The sequence below is a fragment of the Vulpes lagopus genome, chromosome 6 (assembly GCF_018345385.1).
Source record: "Vulpes lagopus strain Blue_001 chromosome 6, ASM1834538v1, whole genome shotgun sequence".
Taxonomy (NCBI): Eukaryota; Metazoa; Chordata; class Mammalia; order Carnivora; family Canidae; genus Vulpes; species Vulpes lagopus.
This window is the reverse complement of record NC_054829.1, coordinates 122,334,479-122,354,474: the sequence shown is the minus strand read 5'-3', so window position 1 is coordinate 122,354,474 and position 19,996 is coordinate 122,334,479. Positions and strand designations below refer to the sequence as shown.

The following is a 19,996-nucleotide window of genomic DNA, read 5'->3' as shown; positions in this document are numbered from 1 at the left end:
TAGTTCGGGCAGCCCCGGTGGTGCAGCAGTTTAGCGCTGCCTGTAGCCTGGGGTGTGATCCTGGAGACCTGGGATCGAGTCCCACGTTGGGCTTCCTGTATGGAGCCTGCTTCTCCCTCTGCCTGTGTCTCTGCCCCCTCTCTGTCTCTTTATGAATAAATAAAATCTAAAAAAAAAAAGAAAAAAAAGTTCCAGTAGTTCATTTTTGCTTTTGTTTCCCTTGCCTTCATAGATGTATCTTGCAAGAAGTTGCTGTGGCCAAATTCAAAAAGGGTGTTGCCTGTGTTCTCCAGGATTTTGATGGATTCTTGTCTCACATTTAGATCTTTCATCCATTTTGAGTTTATCATTTATTAAATAGACTCTCCTTTTTCCAGTGCATAGTCTTTCCTGCTTTGTTAAATATTAGTGACCACAGAGTTGAGGACCCATTTCTGGATTCTCTATACTGTTCCATTGATCTGTGTGTTTGTTTTGTGCCAGGACCACACTGTCTTGATGATCACTATCTTTGATCAACCTGAAATCTGGCATTGTGATACCCCCAGCTCTATTTTTCTTTTTCAATATTCTCCAGGCTATTCGCGGTCTTTTCTGATTCAATACAAATATTAAGATTATTTGTTCCAACTCTGTGAACAAAGTCCATGGTATTTTGTTAGGGATTGCACTGAACATGTAAATTGCTCTAGGTAGCAGAGACATTTTTACAATACTTAATCTTCCAATCCATGAGCATGGAATGTTCTTCGATCTCTTTGTGTCTTCCTCAGTTTCTTTCAGAAGTGTTCTATAGTTTTTAGGGTATAGATCCTTTACCTTTGGTTAGGTTTATTCCTAGGTATCTTATGCTTTTGGATGCAATTGTAAATGGGATTAACTCCTTAATTTCTCTTCCTTCAGTCTCATTGTTGGTGTATAGAAATGCCACTGATTTCTGGGCATTGATTTTGTATCCTGTCACATTGCTGAATTGCTATATGAGTTCTAGCAATCTTGGGGTGGAGTCTTTGGGGTTTTACAGTATCATGTCATCTGCGAAGAGGGAGAGTTTGACTTCCTCTTTGACAATTTGAATGCCTTTTATTTCTTTTTGTTGCCGGATTGCTGAGGCTAGGACTTCTAGTGCTATGTTGAATAGCAGTGGCGAGAGTGCACATCCCTGTCGTGTTTCAGATCTTAGGGGAAAGGCTCTCAGTTTTTCCCCGTTGAGAATGATATTCATTGTGGGCTTTTCATTTATAGCTTTTAAGATATTGAAGAATATCCCCTCTGTCCCTACACTCTGAAGAGTTTTGATCAGGAATGGTTGCTATATTTTGTCAAATACTTTCTCTGCATCTATTGAGAGGATCATATGGTTCTTGTTTTTTCTCTTGTTGATGTGATCTATTACATTGATTGCTTTATGAGTGTTGAACCACCGTCTCAGGGATAAATCCTACTTGGTTACGATGGATGTATTGTTGGATCCTATGGGCTAATATCTTGTTGAGAATTTTTGCATCTGTGTTCATCAGGGATATTGGTCTGTAATTCTCATTTTTGGTGGGGTCTTTGTCTTGTTTTGGAATTAAAGTAATGGTGGCCTCATCAAACGAGTTTGGAATATTCTATCTTTTTCTATCCTTCTGAATAGCTTTAGTAGAATAGGTATTATTTCTTCTTTAAATGTTTGATAGAATTGCCCTGGAAGCCAGCTGGCTCTGGACTTTTGTGTCTTGGGAGGTTTTTGATAACTGCTTAAATTTCCTTGCTGTTTATTGGCCTGTTCAGGTTTTCTATTTCTTCCTGTTCCAATTTTGGTAATTAGTGGTTTTCCAGAAATGCATCCATTTCTTCTAGATTGCCTAATTTATTGGTGTATAGCTGCTCATAATACGTTTTTAAAATCGTTTGTATTTCCTTGGTATTGTTTGTAATCTCTCCTCTTTCATTTGTGATTTTATTAATTTGAGTCTTTTCTCTTGTTTTTAATAAGGCTGGCTAGGGGTTTATCTACCTTATTAATTCTTTCAAAGAACCAACACCTGGTTCTGTTTATCTGTTCTACAGTTCTTCTGGTCTCTATTTCACTGAGTTCTCCTTGAATCTTTTTTATCTCTCTTCTTCTGGGTGTAGGTTTTATTTGCTGTTCTTTCTCCAATTCCTTTATTGTGAGGTTAGCTTTTGTATTTGAGTTTTTTCCAGTTTTTGGAGGAAGGCTTGTATTGCCAAATACTAATTTTTATTGTTTATTTTATTATTCAGGGAAGGGAAGATATTTGTTTCCTCCATAAGAGCCATTTTTCTTCTTTCATTCAACTCTGATTTTGTTTCAGTGTCAATGTGCTCATGGGAGATGAGTTGCCACCACAATCGTAAATGATAAGTCTTTTATTTAAACTAGTTTGAATTTCTTTTTACCAGGGATTGGTCTAGGAATGAACATGAGACCCTATTTTTAGCCAGTGATGTATAAGAGAAAGTCTGTTGTAGAGCTTCTGGTAAAACATTTTCTCCCTGATTGGGCAAAAAAGAAGAAGACAAGAAGAAAGCTTTACCCTCTTCTGGCTTCTTGTCATTTCAGAAAGTGATGTGTGCAGGGCACCTGGGTAACTTAGTGGTTGAGTGTCTGCCTTTGGCTCAGATCGTGATCCTGGGGTCCTAGAATCAAGTCTTGCATGGGATTCCCCATAGGGAAACTGCTTCTCCCTCTGCCTATGTCTGCTTTTTTCTCTGTGTCTCTCATGAGTAAATAAATAAAATCTTGAAAAAGAAAGAAAGAAGGAAGGGAGGGAGGGAGGGAGGGAAAGAAAAGTGTGAAGTTGGTATAGCCATTTTGTAACCATGTGGGGAGATATCAAGATTGAATGAAAGGAAAGATGAGAAACCCTGTGGTCTTTAATTACATTATCAAACTGCTGAAACAAATCTGGAACCACTTACTCTTCCGATTTAATATTAGATGAGGTAATAAAATAGTCATTCATTTGTAAGTATTTATTAAGTACTTAGTAAGTGCCACGCACCATTCAAGGAAAACAGTGATAAAAAAGACAAAAATGACCAGCCATCCTTGGGGCACCTGGGTGGCTCAGTTGGTTAAGCATCTAACTCTTGATTTCAACTCAGGTCATGATATCAGTGTCCTAGGATTGACTCTCAAGTTGGGCTCCCTGCTCAGTGGGGAGCTTGTTTGTCCCTCTGTTCCTCTGCCTCTTCCCCCACTAGTGTGTGCACGTGCTCTCTCACTCTCAAAGAAATAATAAATCTTTTTTTTAAAATGGCCATCCTTATTTTTTGTTAGTCATTTTATTACTTACAGCCAAAATATACTGATAGACTTACTTGCATCTGTCAGAGATTCATAAACTACAGCCTGTGGACCAAATTTGGCCTCTTATCTCTTTTTGTAAATAAAAGTTTTTTGACTCACAGCCACACTCATTCATTGATATGTTGTCCATGTTAGATACTGCTGTTCTTGTGCTACTTGAGGTGCTGTGGGGAAGACCATCCCAAAAGTCTACCAAAATCCTAAGCTTTATAAAGTTTTAAGTTTCTATTTCAAATCTTGTATAAAGCCAGAGCTACCCTGATTTCTCTATGTCTCTGTTTATAACTTTGTTTTTGTTCTGATTACTAGTCTCTAGTCACACCAGCCTTCTTATTTAGCTTCCTTAAATCTGGCAAACCAGTTTCCCCTGAAGACCTTACTGATTTCTTCTGCCTAGAGTGCTCTTCTCCAGACCACACAGTACTGTCTCCTTCCCTTTGTTCAGATCTTTTATCAGGAAAGCATTCCCTGACTACATTATCTAGCTATTTCCACTCTTGTCTTTCTTTTTTCTATAATACAATTTTATTTATGGCACTTATTTCTATTTGAAGTTATTTGCTTGCTTATTTGTCTTACCTACTAGAATGTATCCTTCATGAGAACAAGGCCCTTGTCTATTCTTACTTAACTGCTTTATACCTACTACCATCAAATAGTGCTCTTCTATGCATAAACCATATAAGTATAATTCTTTATAATTTTGAGTTTCAGTTTCTCTAAAAAGTAAAAACTTAGAGATCTTTTTGATCTCCTTTTGACCTTCTGTGATTTTATAATTTTTCTGACTTTTTGAGGTTACCTTTAATTCAATAGCAATTCTTTAATGACTCATCTTTATTGAGCCTTTCATTTTCAATTTAGGTTTCATGGAAAAAAACAACTCTTTTATACTCTAATTTTACCACTTTGGGTCATATGTAATTGTGCAATCATAATAACAGGTTCGTGCAGCTATGATATAGATTGACTGTTCCAACCTCTTTTTAATATGCCTTCCTGTACTACAGAAGCTGGAAACTGAAAACTAGCTCATGATGTGAATTAGGTTCTGCTAATAAGTGCTTGTAAGATACCTAAATTAGGAGATAAGTAGGAGGAGAAGCAGTATCTGAGGATCTATTTTTATGACTGAGAATCTAATGAGTATAGTGTGGCTCTAGAGTTGATAATTCTGGGTAGCCACTTTATCAAAGCTAAGGCAGGGTTCCTGGAGGCAATAGCTCTCTGACAGTAACATCCTAATTCCAGGATCTCAGATAAAAAGGTGTGATCTTGGAACCAGTAGTTAGTATAGTTGCTTCCTGATTGTCTAGCTTCGTAACTGTGGTCTGTGTATCAGTTCTTTTAGCAGATCAGTTTTGTAATTAGCTAAACCAGTAAGATTAACTTTTTTAGAAGTTGCACTAAAAAGCAGAGAGCAACTAATCAGTGTTGACAGCAGAAAAAATGAGTGCTACTAGTTGATAATGATAATACTGTCTACCTCCACAAAGCTTTATATGATTTCTCTTCTTACTCTCAAGCCATTCAAAATGATGGAACTTTCTTCTTTTTATTTTTCCAAGACTCTTGCATTTTGACTTAATTATTATATATTTGAATAAGTACAACTAGAACCAGAAGTCCTATTATCTTGTATGTAATACCTCTTCAGATATTTGGTGAAAATGATTAAATTATTGATGTCTAATCTTCAAGATTTGTTAATGATACATAAAAAACAAAACAAAACAAAGGTTTGGAAAAGATTAAAAGTTGTTTGTAGCAGCTTTATTCACAATTCCAAAACTTGGACACAACCAAGATGTCCATCAATGGGTGATTGGATAAATACACTGTGGTACATCCAGACTGTGGAATATTATTCAGCAATAAAAAGAAATGAACTATCAGACCTGGAGAAGGTATGGAGGAACCCTAAATAGATACTAGTAAGTGAAAGAAGCCAATCTGAAAAGGCTACAGATTGTATGATTCCACTATATGACATTCTGGAAAAGACAAAACTATGGAGACAAGGGGCACCTGGTTGGTGCAGTTCATTGGGCAGCTGACTCTTGGTTTCAGCTCAGGTCATGATCTTGGGGTGGTAAGATCAAGTCCTGTGTTGGTCTCCAAGCTCAGTGTAGAGTCTGCTTAAGATTGTCTCTTCCTCCCCCTCTGCCCCTCCCTTGACCGTGTGCACAAGGTCTGCCCCTCTTAAATAAGAAATCTTAAAAAACCAAAATCAAAACAACTATGGAGGACAGTAAAATGATCAGTGGTTGCCAGGGCCTGTGGGGAGAGAGTAGGATTGGATAGGATGAAAAGGCAGAGGACATAGGATTTTTAGGGCAAACTATTCTGTAAGACACTGTAATGATGATGATACATGTCATTGTAGGATGTATAACACTATAAGAGTGAACCCTAACGTAAACTATAGACTTTGAGTGATTGAGTCTATGTAGGTTTATCAGTTGCAACAAAATATATCATTCTGGTGACGGAGGTCATGCTGATGGTGCCAGGGAGTATATTGGGGAATCTCTCTACTTTCTGCTCACTTTTGCTGTGAATCTAAAACTGCTCAAAAATATCTTATTTTTTAAAGAGTCACTTAAAATGAGCACATTAAAAAAATCAGAAGAAAGCATGAAAAGAGAGAAAATCATAATAGGGCATATAGAAACAAATACTAAGGTAGTAGATGTAAACCCAAATATATTAGTAATTATATTAAATTTCAGTGTATTACATGCTACAATTAAAAGTGATGTCTCAGAGGAGATTAAAAAAAGAAACCAATTGTAGAATACACTTATTAGAGAGGTTCCTAAAATGTAATATAGAATGGATACAAAATAAAAGGATGGAAAATAGATATACCATGCAAGTGCTAGCCAAAAGAAAGCAGATAATATCAGACACAGTAGACTTTAATGCAGAACAGATTATTAGGAATAAAAAGGGACAATGATAAAGATTCAATTTTCCCAAAAGATATGATAATTTTAAAATTGTAAGCACTCAATAACAAAGTCCAGAATGGAAATTTTTCAGTTTTTCTGTTATTCTAGAATTGAAACCTTCAATGATAGCATTGAAGACAGACCAGTTAAATTTTTTTTTTTTTTTAATTTTTACTTATTTATGATAGTCACAGAGAGAGAGAGAGGCAGAGACACAGACAGAGGGAGAAGCAGGCTCCATGCACCGGGAGCCTGACGTGGGATTCGATCCCAGGTCTCCAGGATCGCGCCCTGGGCCAAAGGCAGGCGCCAAACCGCTGCGCCACCCAGGGATCCCAAATTTTTTTAAAGTACTTAAAAGCATCAATAACAAAATGTTGTTTTTAAATACATTATTTTTCAAAATATTTATTTTTCCTGATAGAAAATGTTTAATAAGAGAAAAATGACCAATACGTAAATATAATGACAATTTTTTAAAAGGCACCCCAGGTCCCAGGGAAAAACTGTGATAGTAGGAGATATAAACAGATTGTTCTCAGTAATTGGAAACAACCAAAAAAATAAGAGTATGTAATATTTGAACAATGCAGTTAACAAATCTGTAAGAAACATATATTGAATAGTAATCCCCAATACTCCAGAATACATATTCTTTTTAAGTACACATATAACACTTCCACAATCGACCAGTTCCAAAAAATATCTTGGGTTTTTAAAGTATCAATATTACTCTGATTATATTCTTTGATGACAGTGAAAACTATACTAGAAATCAGCCTTTTTAAAGGTAACTAGAAAATTCCCAGCTATAGTTTAGTTAAGCAACTTCTAAATGTTACTTATAGGCCAAGGGATTAATAATGAAAAATTAGAACATACTTTTTACTGGTTGATAATGAAAATCATCAAAGGTTGTAGGTTGCAGCTAAGACCATTCTTAGAGGTAAATCTATCGTCTTAACTATATATATTAGAAAAGAAATTCTAAAAATCAGTGATCTCTAAGAATTTGCAGAAGAGGTTAGAAAAAGACAGTAAGCTAAACCAAAATTATAAAACACCTGAGGAATTGGAGCACGTTGGGCAAGAGCCAGCAAGCATTGCAAACTGCAAGATGGTTCACTTTGTCCCTAAGTACTTAAGGTACTAAAACAAAAATAATCTATACATGGGCAGTCCTTGTTATGGATGATTTATGGATGATAGTGCAGGACTAGAAAAATGACCTTCGAAGCTGAAACTGTGGAAAGTGATCTTAATAATCAGTGGATGAAAATTATGCTTTTTTTTCTGTGACCTTTAAAAATTTTTATAAAAATACTGATAACTGTCTTACTGTTATTTAGAACTGTATAAATACCCCGGTCCTTAGAACCCCGGTTCTAAGGAATGAGTTTTTTACAAAGAAATAAAACACTTTAATTCTCAACGTTTCTAATGTTTTTAGTATACTAAATAAGTATTATTACTATATTTTTCATTTCATTTGAAATTACTCTAGAGGAATATACCTGAGTTGATTTATAATAGGAATATCTGTATAATGGAAATAATGGAATATGATGCCATCATTAAAATATTTATAGGAAAGTGTTTTATAATCTGAAAGAATGCATATGTTTCAGTAATAGAGTTTAAAAGGCAGATTAGAAAATATTAGCAGTATGGTATATCTGTTTTTAATGGAGAGCAAAAATTCTACTAGAAAATAAATCACACCATTAATAATGGTTTTTCTCTGGGACTTGGGATGTCTTTTTAAAAATTCTTATCATATTTTACAAAATATTTTTTAAAATACCAGAAATACTTAAACCCATGATTATATAGTCAGTTAATCTTCGACAAAAGAGGCAAGAATATGCAATGGGAAAAAAGACAGTCTCTTCAACAAATGATACGGGGAAACTGGGCAGCTACATGCAAAAGAATGAACCTTTGTGTTGTTGATAATTTTAAGTACTTTTAAATTTTTTAAGTTAGAGAATAATTAGCAAGCTCTTGTCCTTTCCTTAGGGAGTGATTATTTTTTTGTTGTTTCTAAAGTTAATAATCCTGTGAGTTTTATTATGTTTAATGAACTTTATTTTTAATAAATATATTCTAAAAATTAGTATTGAATTTTTCTAGTTTCAAAGGAGATTTTTAATATCAGTAGGTAATTCTCTTTATTTTAAATAGATGCAGTTTCTTTGGGAAACTACCTTGAGATGTGTTTTATAAATAACCTCTGTTTATAATTTATGAATTAAAGGTTTTCAAGTTTTTCTGATATTATAAAAACTTTTTCACTTTTAGGTTTCTATCATTTTTTAAATAAAACAGTCTTTTTAGATGTATCTTTCTTTAACTTTCTTTTGGTAGCTGTTTTAAAGCATAAATATCTATAATGTTAAGATTAAAATTGAACTTTCAGCTTTCAGAGTTATGGTCAAGCTTATGTAAAATATACTGAAAAATAAAGCTTCTAATTCTGATTTCATAACCAGCAACAATTTTATCCTACTCTGTTTATTAACTGGATCTAGTAAGATGTCACCTGAGTTCTGTGAAACACAATGAAGAAAATAAATAATTTTGCAGCATTTTATATCCCATTTCCTTTTAGTTGACTAGATGAAAAAAATAAATGAAACCACTATTATATTTACAATTTTTTCTGAATGGCCTATTTCATCAATTAATAGTATATAATACCTAAATCTTACTATCTTGAAAAAATAAAATCTCCTTAGGATACACTGAGTTATTCTTGCATTTACTCTGACAAATTTAATGCATTTGAAATTGTTATATTTTTATTCTCAGAGCACAGTACTTAATGGTGGTTAACAATTCTAATTTTTGAGGTCTACTTAAAAATTATTTTTGTGTAAAGAATTTTTTTAAAGAATGCTTTTTGACCCAAATGTTTATTTAGTTTACCCTGAAATAGTGATTACCATTAGTAAAATGAATTTATATTATTATTGTGTCTCAACTGTTTTTTCTTCAGGTTGCACAGTGAATTAAAAGATGCTATTGAAAAACAACTAGAGACCTTTCCCCTTGGCACAGACATGGGAAGTGATATATATACAGATGATGAAACAGTCAGGAATCTGCAAGAACAATTACAACTAGCCAATCAAGTGAGTGACATAAATTTTTTTAAATTAAATTCTGAATAAACAGAGCTTTTAAAATCCCTCTTATTCATTATTCATGAGTGGATAACAGAATAGCAAAATTAATACTTTGTGATTTTCTACAATTTACAAGAATAGTTAGCATGTAACAAAACTTATAATATGTACCTTCCCTGGTTGTTAAAAATATAGCTACTGAATATATATTTTAATTAAATCATAAAGCTTTTGACATGATTTTTGTGTCTTATAAAAATATTTTAATGCCAGAAATGCCCGAGTGGCTCAGTGGGTTGGGCATATGACTCTCAATTTTGGCTCAGGTCATGAGGTCAGGGTCTTGAGATTGAGCCCTGCATCTGGCTCTGTGCTCAGTGGGGAGTAGGCTTGAAATTTCTCTCTCCCTCTGCCCCTCCACTAGCTTACTCATGTGTACATGGGCTCTCTCTCTCTCAAATAAATCTTTAAAAAATAAGTTTTAACAGGCAAGGAAATTTTTAAAGAAAATAACATACCTAAATTTACATTTTTCTGTGTTCTGGTATGGTATTTTCTTTAATTTTCAAAGATACAGAATTATATTTTTCTAAAATTATTATTCTCTGAATTACCTTTTCTTCTTTTTTCCTCCCTCATAGTAGTTGAAATATTTGGGAAGCTATGGTATATATTTCTGTTTTCAACACTGAAATTCGTGATTATACATAGGGAATTTTAATTCACATTTTATATCCTAGGCATTCATATCTTGTATGAATTTGAGTCTCTGTTCTACTTTTTAGCTCTATGCCTCAGTTTCTTCATTACAAATTCTTTATTGCAATTTTGATTTTATAGTTATCTATGAAAAATCACTTTTTTATACCCTAGAAATTTGGTTTTGGAATTCTTATACTTATGAAAGTGATAATTTAATCAAACAGGCTATATTTACCATAATAAAGGAATACATATTTAACACTGAATTTATTTTTTCATGTTAAAGGGAAGGAATTTGAAAAAGTAACAAAGGAAAAAAATAACAGGAAAGCATGCTCTTTCAAACTTTTAAGCTCTAGTTTGAGCTCTGTTCAGACTAATATTATCAGAAAGGATTTATAAATACTTATATAGAAATAAATGGAAATTAATTTTGGCTTATGAATGCTTTCTAACAGGCTATCAAAAGCTAGTGCACAAAATGCAATTCTTGGTACTCTGTATGTAAAAGAACCCTCTTAAATATATGCAATGATTATTTGTCAATCATGGCTCAGTAAAACTTAAAAATTCTTTAAAAAGGAAGTGGAATGAAAACTAGATAAGATTTGTAGTTTAAAAAAAACAAAACAAAAGCAAACCCTGTCTCTAAAAGGCATCTCTGCAGTACTTTTGTTGCTATAATTTCCAATGCTAAATTTTATTAAAACGTCAAAATTAGTCTTTTTTTCTTTTTAAAGCCAACTTGTTCTCTCATTCCTTACCTTTTTCTCCTCCTGTCTTACCCTCTCTTTGCCTTTCTCCTTCTACATCCTGCTCTACCTTATATTATGTCTCTGAAGACGGCCCTGTTTTTTGCTGCATTTTGAATCAGTCACTTCATAGAAGATTTGATGAGGTCTAAGTCTGAGCAGTCAAAAAGGAAAAAGCTGATTGGTTATAAACACAATTTCCCACAAAATCTATATTGTACTTTGTATATAAATATTAAACACAATTTCCCACAAAATCTATATTGTACTTTGTATATAAATATAAAATTTTAACTGAATGAGAGTTTAGGCAGTTTGATGAAATATAAGTAATATAAAATGTTATAACTCAATTATATCAGAACAGTAATAAACGTTCCGGTTATTATTCATATATATTTATGTATTTTGTTTTTAAGGTATGATAAAATACATAAAATTGTTTTGGAATCCCCATCACTAAATTGAAAGACCTTTGTGGGGTTTTTTATTTAAATTCAATTAGCCAACTTTTATTGTACATTATTAGTTTCAGACATAGAATTCAATAATTCATCAGTTGCATATAACACCCAGGGCTCATCACATCACTTACTGTTCTTAATGCCCCTCACCAATTACTCCATTCCCCTCCCACCTGCCCTCCAGCAACTGGAGTTAGTGTACAATCACTAAATTGTACACCTGAAATTTATATTACGCTGTATATATATATATATATATACATATATATATATATACACACACACACACACACACACACACATACATACAGTTAACTGTATGTTAACTAACTGGAATTTAAATAAAAACTTAAGAAAAAAAAAGCTTTGTGTTATGAATGAAGACTAGTTGAATCCAAAATGAAGAGATAAAAACTAAGTTAAATACAATTTATAGTAAAAAAAATAGAATAATTTTTTATATCCTGCTTATCAAAGTAATAAGCATAAAGAGTTTGACTATGCGGTATCTTTATTTCATAAGTATTAATTAGGTGTCTATTACATATCAGGCACTGTGCTGATTGTTGACGATATAATAGAAAGTGTTGGTTCCTGCTTTCATGGAACAAAGGCTTTTATTAAAAAAACCTCTGATCAAACTTCTTGAATTTGTTCTCTTTTCTGTTTTCTAGCTCTGTGGTCTTGGGAAATGTCTTTGTACCTTACCTTCATTTATATATGAAGATTATAATAATTCTTATAGAATTCTAATGGTAATTCAGAAATTCCCACAAAGCACTTAATGTAAGTGCCTAACCCACATGTAAGTTAATAAATTTACGTATTTTGGAGAAGGAGGGGCAAGATGGCGGAAGAGTAGGGTCCCCAAATCACCTGTCCCCACCAAATTACCTAGATAACCTTCAAATCATTCTGAAAATCTACGAATTCAGCCTGAGATTTAAAGAGAGAACAGCTGGAATGCTACAGTGAGAAGAGTTCGCACTTCTATCAAGGTAGGAAGACGGGAAAAAAATAAAAGTCATCCAAGAGGGAAGGGCCCCGCGAGGAGCCGGGCTAAGGCCGGGGCAAGTGTCCCCCGGACAGGAAAGCACTGTCCCAGAGAAGCTGGAGCTGCACCAATCAATCTTCCCCAGCGGAAAGGCCTCGCAGGGAGTTGGAGCAGGACCCCAGGAGGGCGGGGATGCCCTCAGGCTCCCTGGGACACTAACAGACACCTGTGCCCCGGGGAGAGGGCACCGAGCTCCCTAAAGGGCTGCAGCACGTGCGCGCATTGACCCGGGAGCAGCTCAGGGGCTCGGGCGGAGGCTCCCCAGAGAGGCAGCTGTGCGGCGGGAGCCCGAATCCAACAGTGCAGGTCCCAGAACACAGGGCACCTGGGGCACAGCCCAGATTCCGGCCTCCCCCTGGGACAGGCAGAGGCCAGGAGGGCCCAGGAAAGCAAGGACGCTCCTGGCACGAGCTCAGGAGATGAGCGGCCCTGCCCCCGGAGCCTCCAGGCCCTGCAGGCTGAGAGCTCCGTAGTTACTGCGGGAGCTGACTCCAGGGCTCCAGAGCTGGCCCCGCCACTGCGGTTGTTCCTCCTGGGGCCTCACGGGGTAAACAACCCCTACTGAGCCCTGCACCAGGCAGGGGGCAGAGCAGCTCCCCAAGTGCTAACACCTGAAAATCAGCACAACAGGCCCCTCCCCAGAAGACCAGCTAGACTGACCAGTTCCAGGGGAAGGCAAGGGATTTAAGGTATACAGAAACAGAAGATACTCCCCCGTATTTTTTTTTTTAATTTTTAATTTTTATTTTTTGCTTTTTGATTTCTGTTTGCTTCCCCCACCCCCCTTTTTTTCCCTTTCTTTTTCTTTCTCCTTTTCTTCTCTTTTTTCCCTTTTTTTCTTCCTTTTTTCTTTTTTCTTTTTCTCTTTTCTTTCCTTCTTTCTCTCCTCTCTTTTTCTCCTTTACCCAATACAACTTGTTTTTGGGCACTCTGCACTGAGCAAAATGACTAAAAGGAAAACCTCACCTCAAAAGAAAGAATCAGAAACAGTCCTCTCTCCCACAGAGTTACAAAATCTGGATTTCAATTCAATTTCAGAAAGCCAATTCAGAAGCACTATTATACAGCTACTGGTGGCTCTAGAAAAAAGCATAAAGGACTCAAGAGACTCCATGACTGCAGAATTTAGATCCAATCAGGCAGAAATTAAAAATCAATTGAATGAGATGCAATCCAAACTAGAAGTCCTAACGACGAGGGTTAACGAGGTGGAAGAACGAGTGAGTGACATAGAAGACAAATTGATGGCAAAGAGGAAAACTGAGGAAAAAGGAGACAAACAATTAAAAGACCATGAAGACAGATTAAGGGAAATAAACGACAGCCTGAGGAAGAAAAACCTACGTTTAATTGGGGTTCCCGAGGGCGCTGAAAGGGACAGAGGGCCAGAATATGTATTTGAACAAATCCTAGCTGAAAACTTTCCTAATCTGGGAAGGGAAACAGGCATTCAGATCCAGGAAATAGAGAGATCCCCCCCTAAAATCAATAAAAACCGTTCAACACCTCGACATTTAGTAGTTAAGCTTGCAAATTCCAAAGATAAAGAGAAGATCTTTAAAGCAGCAAGAGACAAGAAATCCCTGACTTTAAAGGGGGAGTATTAGGGTAACAGCAGACCTCTCCACAGAGACCTGGCAAGCCAGAAAGGGCTGGCAGGATATATTCAGGGTCCTAAATGAGAAGAATATGCAACCAAGAATACTTTATCCAGCAAGGCTCTCATTCAAAATGGAAGGAGAGGTAAAGAGCTTCCAAGACAGGCAGGAACTAAAAGAATATGTGACCTCCAAACCAGCTCTGCAAGAAATTTTAAGGGGACTCTTAAAATTCCCCTTTAAGAAGAAGTTCAGTGGAACAATCCACAAAAACAAGGACTGAATAGATATCATGATGACACTAAACTCATACCTTTCAATAGTAGCTCTGAACGTGAACGGGCTTAATGACCCCATCAAAAGGCGCAGGGTTTCAGACTGGATAAAAAAGCAGGACCCATCTATTTGCTGTCTACAAGAGACTCATTTTAGACAGAAGGACACCTACAACCTGAAAATAAAAGGTTGGAGAACCTTTTACCATTCAAATGGTCCTCAAAGGAAAACAGGGATAGCCATCCTTATATCAGATAAACTAAAATTTACCCCGAAGACTGTAGTGAGAGATGAAGAGGGACGCTATCTCATACTCAAAGGATCTATCCAACAAGAGGACTTAACAATCCTCAATATATATGCCCCAAATGTGGGAGCTGCCAAATATTTAAATCAATTAATAACCAAAGTGAAGAAATACTTAGATAATAATACACTTATACTTGGTGACTTCAATCTAGCTCTTTCTATTCTCGATAGGTCTTCTAAGCACAATATCTCCAAAGAAATGAGAGCTTTAAATGATACACTGGACCAGATGGATTTCACAGATATCTACAGAACTTTACATCCAAACTCAACTGAATACACATTCTTCTCAAGTGCACATGGAACTTTCTCCAGAATAGACCACATCCTGGGTCACAAATCGCGTTTGAACTGATACCAAAAGATTGGGATCGTCCCCTGCATATTCTCAGGCCATAATGCCTTGAAATTAGAACTAAATCACAACAAGAAGTTTGGAAGGACCTCAAACACGTGGAGGTTACGGACCATCCTGCTAAAAGATGAAAGGGTCAACCAGGAAATTAAGGAAGAACTAAAAAGATTCATGGAAACTAATGAGAATGAAGATACAACCATTCAAAATCTTTGGGATGCAGCAAAAGCAGTCCTAAGGGGGAAATACATCGCAATACAAGCATCCATTCAGAAACTGGAAAGAACTCAAATACAGAAGCTAACCTTACACATAAAGGAGCTGGAGAAAAAACAGCAAATAGATCCTACCCCCAGCAGAAGAAGAGAGTTAATTAAGATTCGAGCAGAACTCAACGAAATTGAGACCAGAAGAACTGTGGAACAGATAAACAGAACCAGGAGTTGGTTCTTTGAAAGAATTAATAAGATAGGTAAACCATTAGCCAGCCTTATTAAAAAGAAGAGAGAGAAGACTCAAATTAATAAAATCATGAATGAGAAAGGAAAGATCACCACCAACACCAAGGAAATACAAACGATTTGAAAAACATATTATGAACAGCTATACGCCAATAAATTAGGCAATCTAGAAGAATTGGACGCATTCCTGGAAAGCCACAAACTACCAAAACTGGAACAGGAAGAAATAGAAAACCTGAACAGGCCAATAACCAGGGAGGAAATTGAAGCAGTCATCAGAAACCTCCCAAGACACAAAAGTCCAGGAACAGATGGCTTCCCAGGGGAATTCTATCAGACGTTTAAAGAAGAAACCATACCTATTCTACTAAAGCTGTTTGGAGAGATAGAAAGAGATGGAGTACTTCCAAATTCGTTCTATGAGGCCAGCATCACCTTAATTCCAATACCAGACAAAGACCCCACCAAAAAGGAGAATTACAGACCAATATCCCTGATGAACACAGATGCAAAAATTCCCAACAAGATACTAGCCAATAGGATCCAATTGTACATTAAGAAAATTATTCCCCATGACCAAGTAGGATTTATCCCCGGGACACAAGGCTGGTTCAAAACTCATAAAGCAATGTGATAGATCATATCAACAAGAGAAAAAACAAGAACGATATGATCCTCTCATTAGATGGAGAGAAAGCATTTGACAAAATTGAGCATCCATTCCTGATCAAAACTCTTCAGAGTGTAGGGATAGAGGGAACATTCCTTGACATCTTAAAAGCCATCTACGAAAAGCCCACAGCAAATATCACTCTCAATGGGGAAGCACTGGGAGCCTTTCCCCTAAGATCAGGAACAAGACAGGGATGTCCTCTCTCGCCACTGCTATTCAACATATTACTGGAAGTCCTCGCCTCAGCAATCAGACATCAAAAAGACACTAAAGGCATTCAAATTGGCAAAGAAGAAGTCAAAACTCTCCCTCTTCGCTGATGGCATGATACTCTACATAGAAAACCCAAAAGTCTCCACCCCAAGATTGCTAAAACTCATACACAGGCCAAAACCTGTTCCACTTCTCTTTTCAGACAGTAAAAAGAGAATAATGGTCTTTACCTACCAGGTCAGCATTTCTTAACCGTTTTGGTTTTGGGACCTCTCTTGAGGATGCTTAAAAATTACTGTGGACTTTGAAGAACTCTTTTTTGTGGGTTATATATCTATCAATGTTGATCATATTACAGATTAAAACTGAGACTTTTTTTTTTTTAAAATGAGGCCACATAAGAACACATTGTAATACCCATCAGAGAGATGATATCACATCATGTAAACTTTGGAAAACTTCAATGTACACTCATGAGAAGATGAGAGTGGAAAGGACATTGTCTGCATATTATTATGAACATAATTTTGACTTCAAGGATCCCCATATCACACTTTGAGACCTGCTATATTAAAAGAGGAGTTAATGACTTGAGAAAACTCTAATTATAAAATGCCAAGTGAAAATAGTATAATACAAGCAGCACACTATATGATTCCCAATTGTGTTAAAAGAAAAGAAATACAAAATCCTCTTCCAAAATCACATTTAAAAACTACATCCAAAATTTATAAAGATGGTTATACCCAGATGCTAGCAATATTTACTATCAGGTGTAAAATTGCAGGTTATTCTTGTTTTTTTTATTTCTCTGCGTTTTCCCACCTTTCTACAACACTTATTACTTTTAACACCCCCCCCCCAAAAAAAATGTCATACTTTATCAGGAGAAGTTTTCTTCTTTAGTAATTTCTAAGACTTACATTTTCTTATGGAAAAAGATAGTGCTTTAAATCCATATCTCTGATTTAAGAGTTAAATTTTACCTATGAAATCTGAATAAAAAGAAAATTTCAACATGAGGAATTTTCTTCTTTAGGTAAATTCCCTGAATCATTTTCTTGTTTTATTTGTTTTTAGTGTTTTGTTTGTTTCTAGAGAGGGAGAAGGGCGCAGGGAGGCAAAGGGAGAGATAGACTCTTAAACAGGTTTCACATTTAGCACAGTGGCCAGTGTGAGGCTCAGTTTCACAACCGTGAGATCATGCTTTGATCTGAAATCAAAGGTCAGGCACTTAATCAACTGAGTTACCCAGGCACCCCTTCTCTGAACTGTTATTAATACAAATGCATACCATCAGAAATATTATATTAATATATTATGTTAATATTATAACTTTACCATTTTTACATAAGTTCCATTTTTATTTTTGTGACTTTATATACAAGAATTCATTCTCTAAAACAATACGATTCATTTGTACTATGCAATAGCCTGCTAATTAATGAATTCTCAATTCTTTTTGTTTTATAGGAAAAAACTCAGGCTGTGGAACTCTGGCAGACTGTTTCCCAGGAGTTGGGCAGACTTCAGAGACTTTATCAGGAACATATGACTGAAGCCCAAATTCATGTAGTTGAGAGTCAAAAACAAAAGGTAATCTTGGATTTCATGGATTTCATTTCTTATATATCAGTTTTCATAGTTTTCTTGTATATCTTCATTCTTGAGAAACTTAATTTTGAAGAGGAATGCTTAAGTGTTTACTGTGTTATTTATTTTAAATAGACTTTTACTGGTTACAAATTTCTTGGAAAGTTAGTTAAAGCAATGCCTAGTATACACTAGGTTTTATAATGTGATTAGCAGTGAAAGCTGTATTTAGTTGTAAGAAGCAATTTTAAGATGATCATGTATAAATGGACTCCCAAAGCTTTTATATATTTTATTTCCTAGCTTATGACAGGAACTATTCATTAGATTATGGCCAGTGAAGAAACCTGCTCAAATAAAATGACAACATCATGTAAAGTGAAAATGTTGACACCCTTAAAGTTACCACTAAAATAGATGTCAAATGTATGTAGCATAAATTAGTCAGAATAGAATTTTACAAAAAGAAGAGCCATAAATGGTTATTAAGGCATTCTTTCTATCCAAAGTTAGAATTATCTTTGTATTCCTTCTAAGTGGACATCTAAGCTTTTGCTATACCACTGTTGACAAGAACTTATTATCTCAGAAGACCATCCATTCCATTAAAAAATCTGCCTCCTTTACCCTTCCATTAGTTATTTTTCGGCTGGGAACATTGAAAACTGTATTCCAATTCTGATTCCTTTTCTGTGGGTTTTGAGGAGGCATCTGTTGAAATACAGTGGATATCACTCCTATCTTCAATTCTCTTTTATCAAATTCCAGTTTGTGAATCTTCCTATTATTGTCATCATACTCGGAAATTCTACCTAAAGGAGTTTTGTTTTTCAATTTTATTTTACTTTAAAAAAAAAAACATAAAAACAAGTATATTGCAAAAATGTACAGCTGACATTGCCTGGAGATGAATGGTAGTTTTATACCACAGTTGTTTTATGTATGTATGTATGTATGTATGTATGTATGTATGTATGTATATTTTTTATTGGAGATCATTTGCCAACATATAGCATATCCCCAGTGTTCATCCCGTCAAGTGCCCCCTCAGTGCCTGTCACCAAGTCACCCATCCCCCCGCCCACCTCCCCTTCCACTACCACTTGTTCATTTCCCAGAGTTAGGAGTCTTTCATGTTCCATCATCCTCACTGATATTTCCCACTCATTTTCTCGCCTTTCCCCTTTAATCCCTTTCACTATTTTTTATATTCCCCAAATGAATGAAACCATATAATGTTTGTCCTCCTCCGATGGACTTTCACTCAGCATTATACCCTCCAGTTCCATCCACGTCGAAGCAAATGGTGGGTATTCGTCTTTTCTAATGGCTGAGTAATATTCCATTGTATACATAGACCAGAGCTTCTTTATCCATACATCTATCAATGGACATCAAGGCTCCTTCCACAGTTTGGCTATTGCGGACATTGCTGCTATAAACATTGAGGTGCAGGTGTCCTGCCATTTCACTGCATCTGTATCTTTAGGGTAGATACCCAGTAGTGCAATTGCTGGGTCATAGGGCAGATCTATTTTTAACTCTTTGAGGACCCTCCACACAGTTTTCCAGAGTGGCTACACCAGTTCACATTCACACCAACAGTGCAAGAGGGTTCCCCTTTCTCCACATCCTCTCCAGCATTTATTGTCTCCTGTCTTTTTAATTTTCACCATTCTCACTGGTGTGAGGTGGTGTCTCATTGTGGTTTTAATTTGTATTTCCCTGATGGCAAGGGATGCAGAGCATTTTCTCATGTGCTTGTTGGCCATGTGTATGTCTTCCTCTGTGAGATTTCACTTCATGTCTTTTGCCCATTTCATGATTGGATTGTTTGTTTCTTTGCTGTTAAGTCTAATAAATTCTTTATAGATCTTGGATACTAGTCCTATATCTGATAGGCCATTTGCAAATATCTTCTCCCATTCTGTAGGTTGTCTTTTACTTTTGTTGACTATTTCTTTTGATGCGCAGAAGCTTTTTATCCTGATTAAGTTCCAGTAGTTCATTTTTGCTTTTGTTTCCCTTACCTTCATAGATGTATCTTGCAAGAAGTTGCTGTGGCCAAATTCAAATAAGGTGTTACCTGTGTTCTCCTCTAGGATTTTGATGCATTCTTGTCTCACATTTAGATCTTTCATCCAT

At 35.8% G+C, this 19,996-nt stretch overlaps 1 protein-coding gene across 1 annotated transcript in view; it reads left to right on the top strand.

Annotated features, from left to right (window-relative positions):
- Positions 1–19,996, top strand: part of SCLT1 (sodium channel and clathrin linker 1) — a 176,835-nt gene that overhangs the window by 28,161 nt on the left and 128,678 nt on the right. Inside the window, exons 6-7 of the mRNA XM_041759726.1 lie at positions 9,272–9,407; positions 17,732–17,854. Of these exons, the coding sequence (XP_041615660.1) occupies positions 9,272–9,407; positions 17,732–17,854 (259 nt within the window). The remainder of the gene's footprint in view (positions 1–9,271; positions 9,408–17,731; positions 17,855–19,996) is intronic.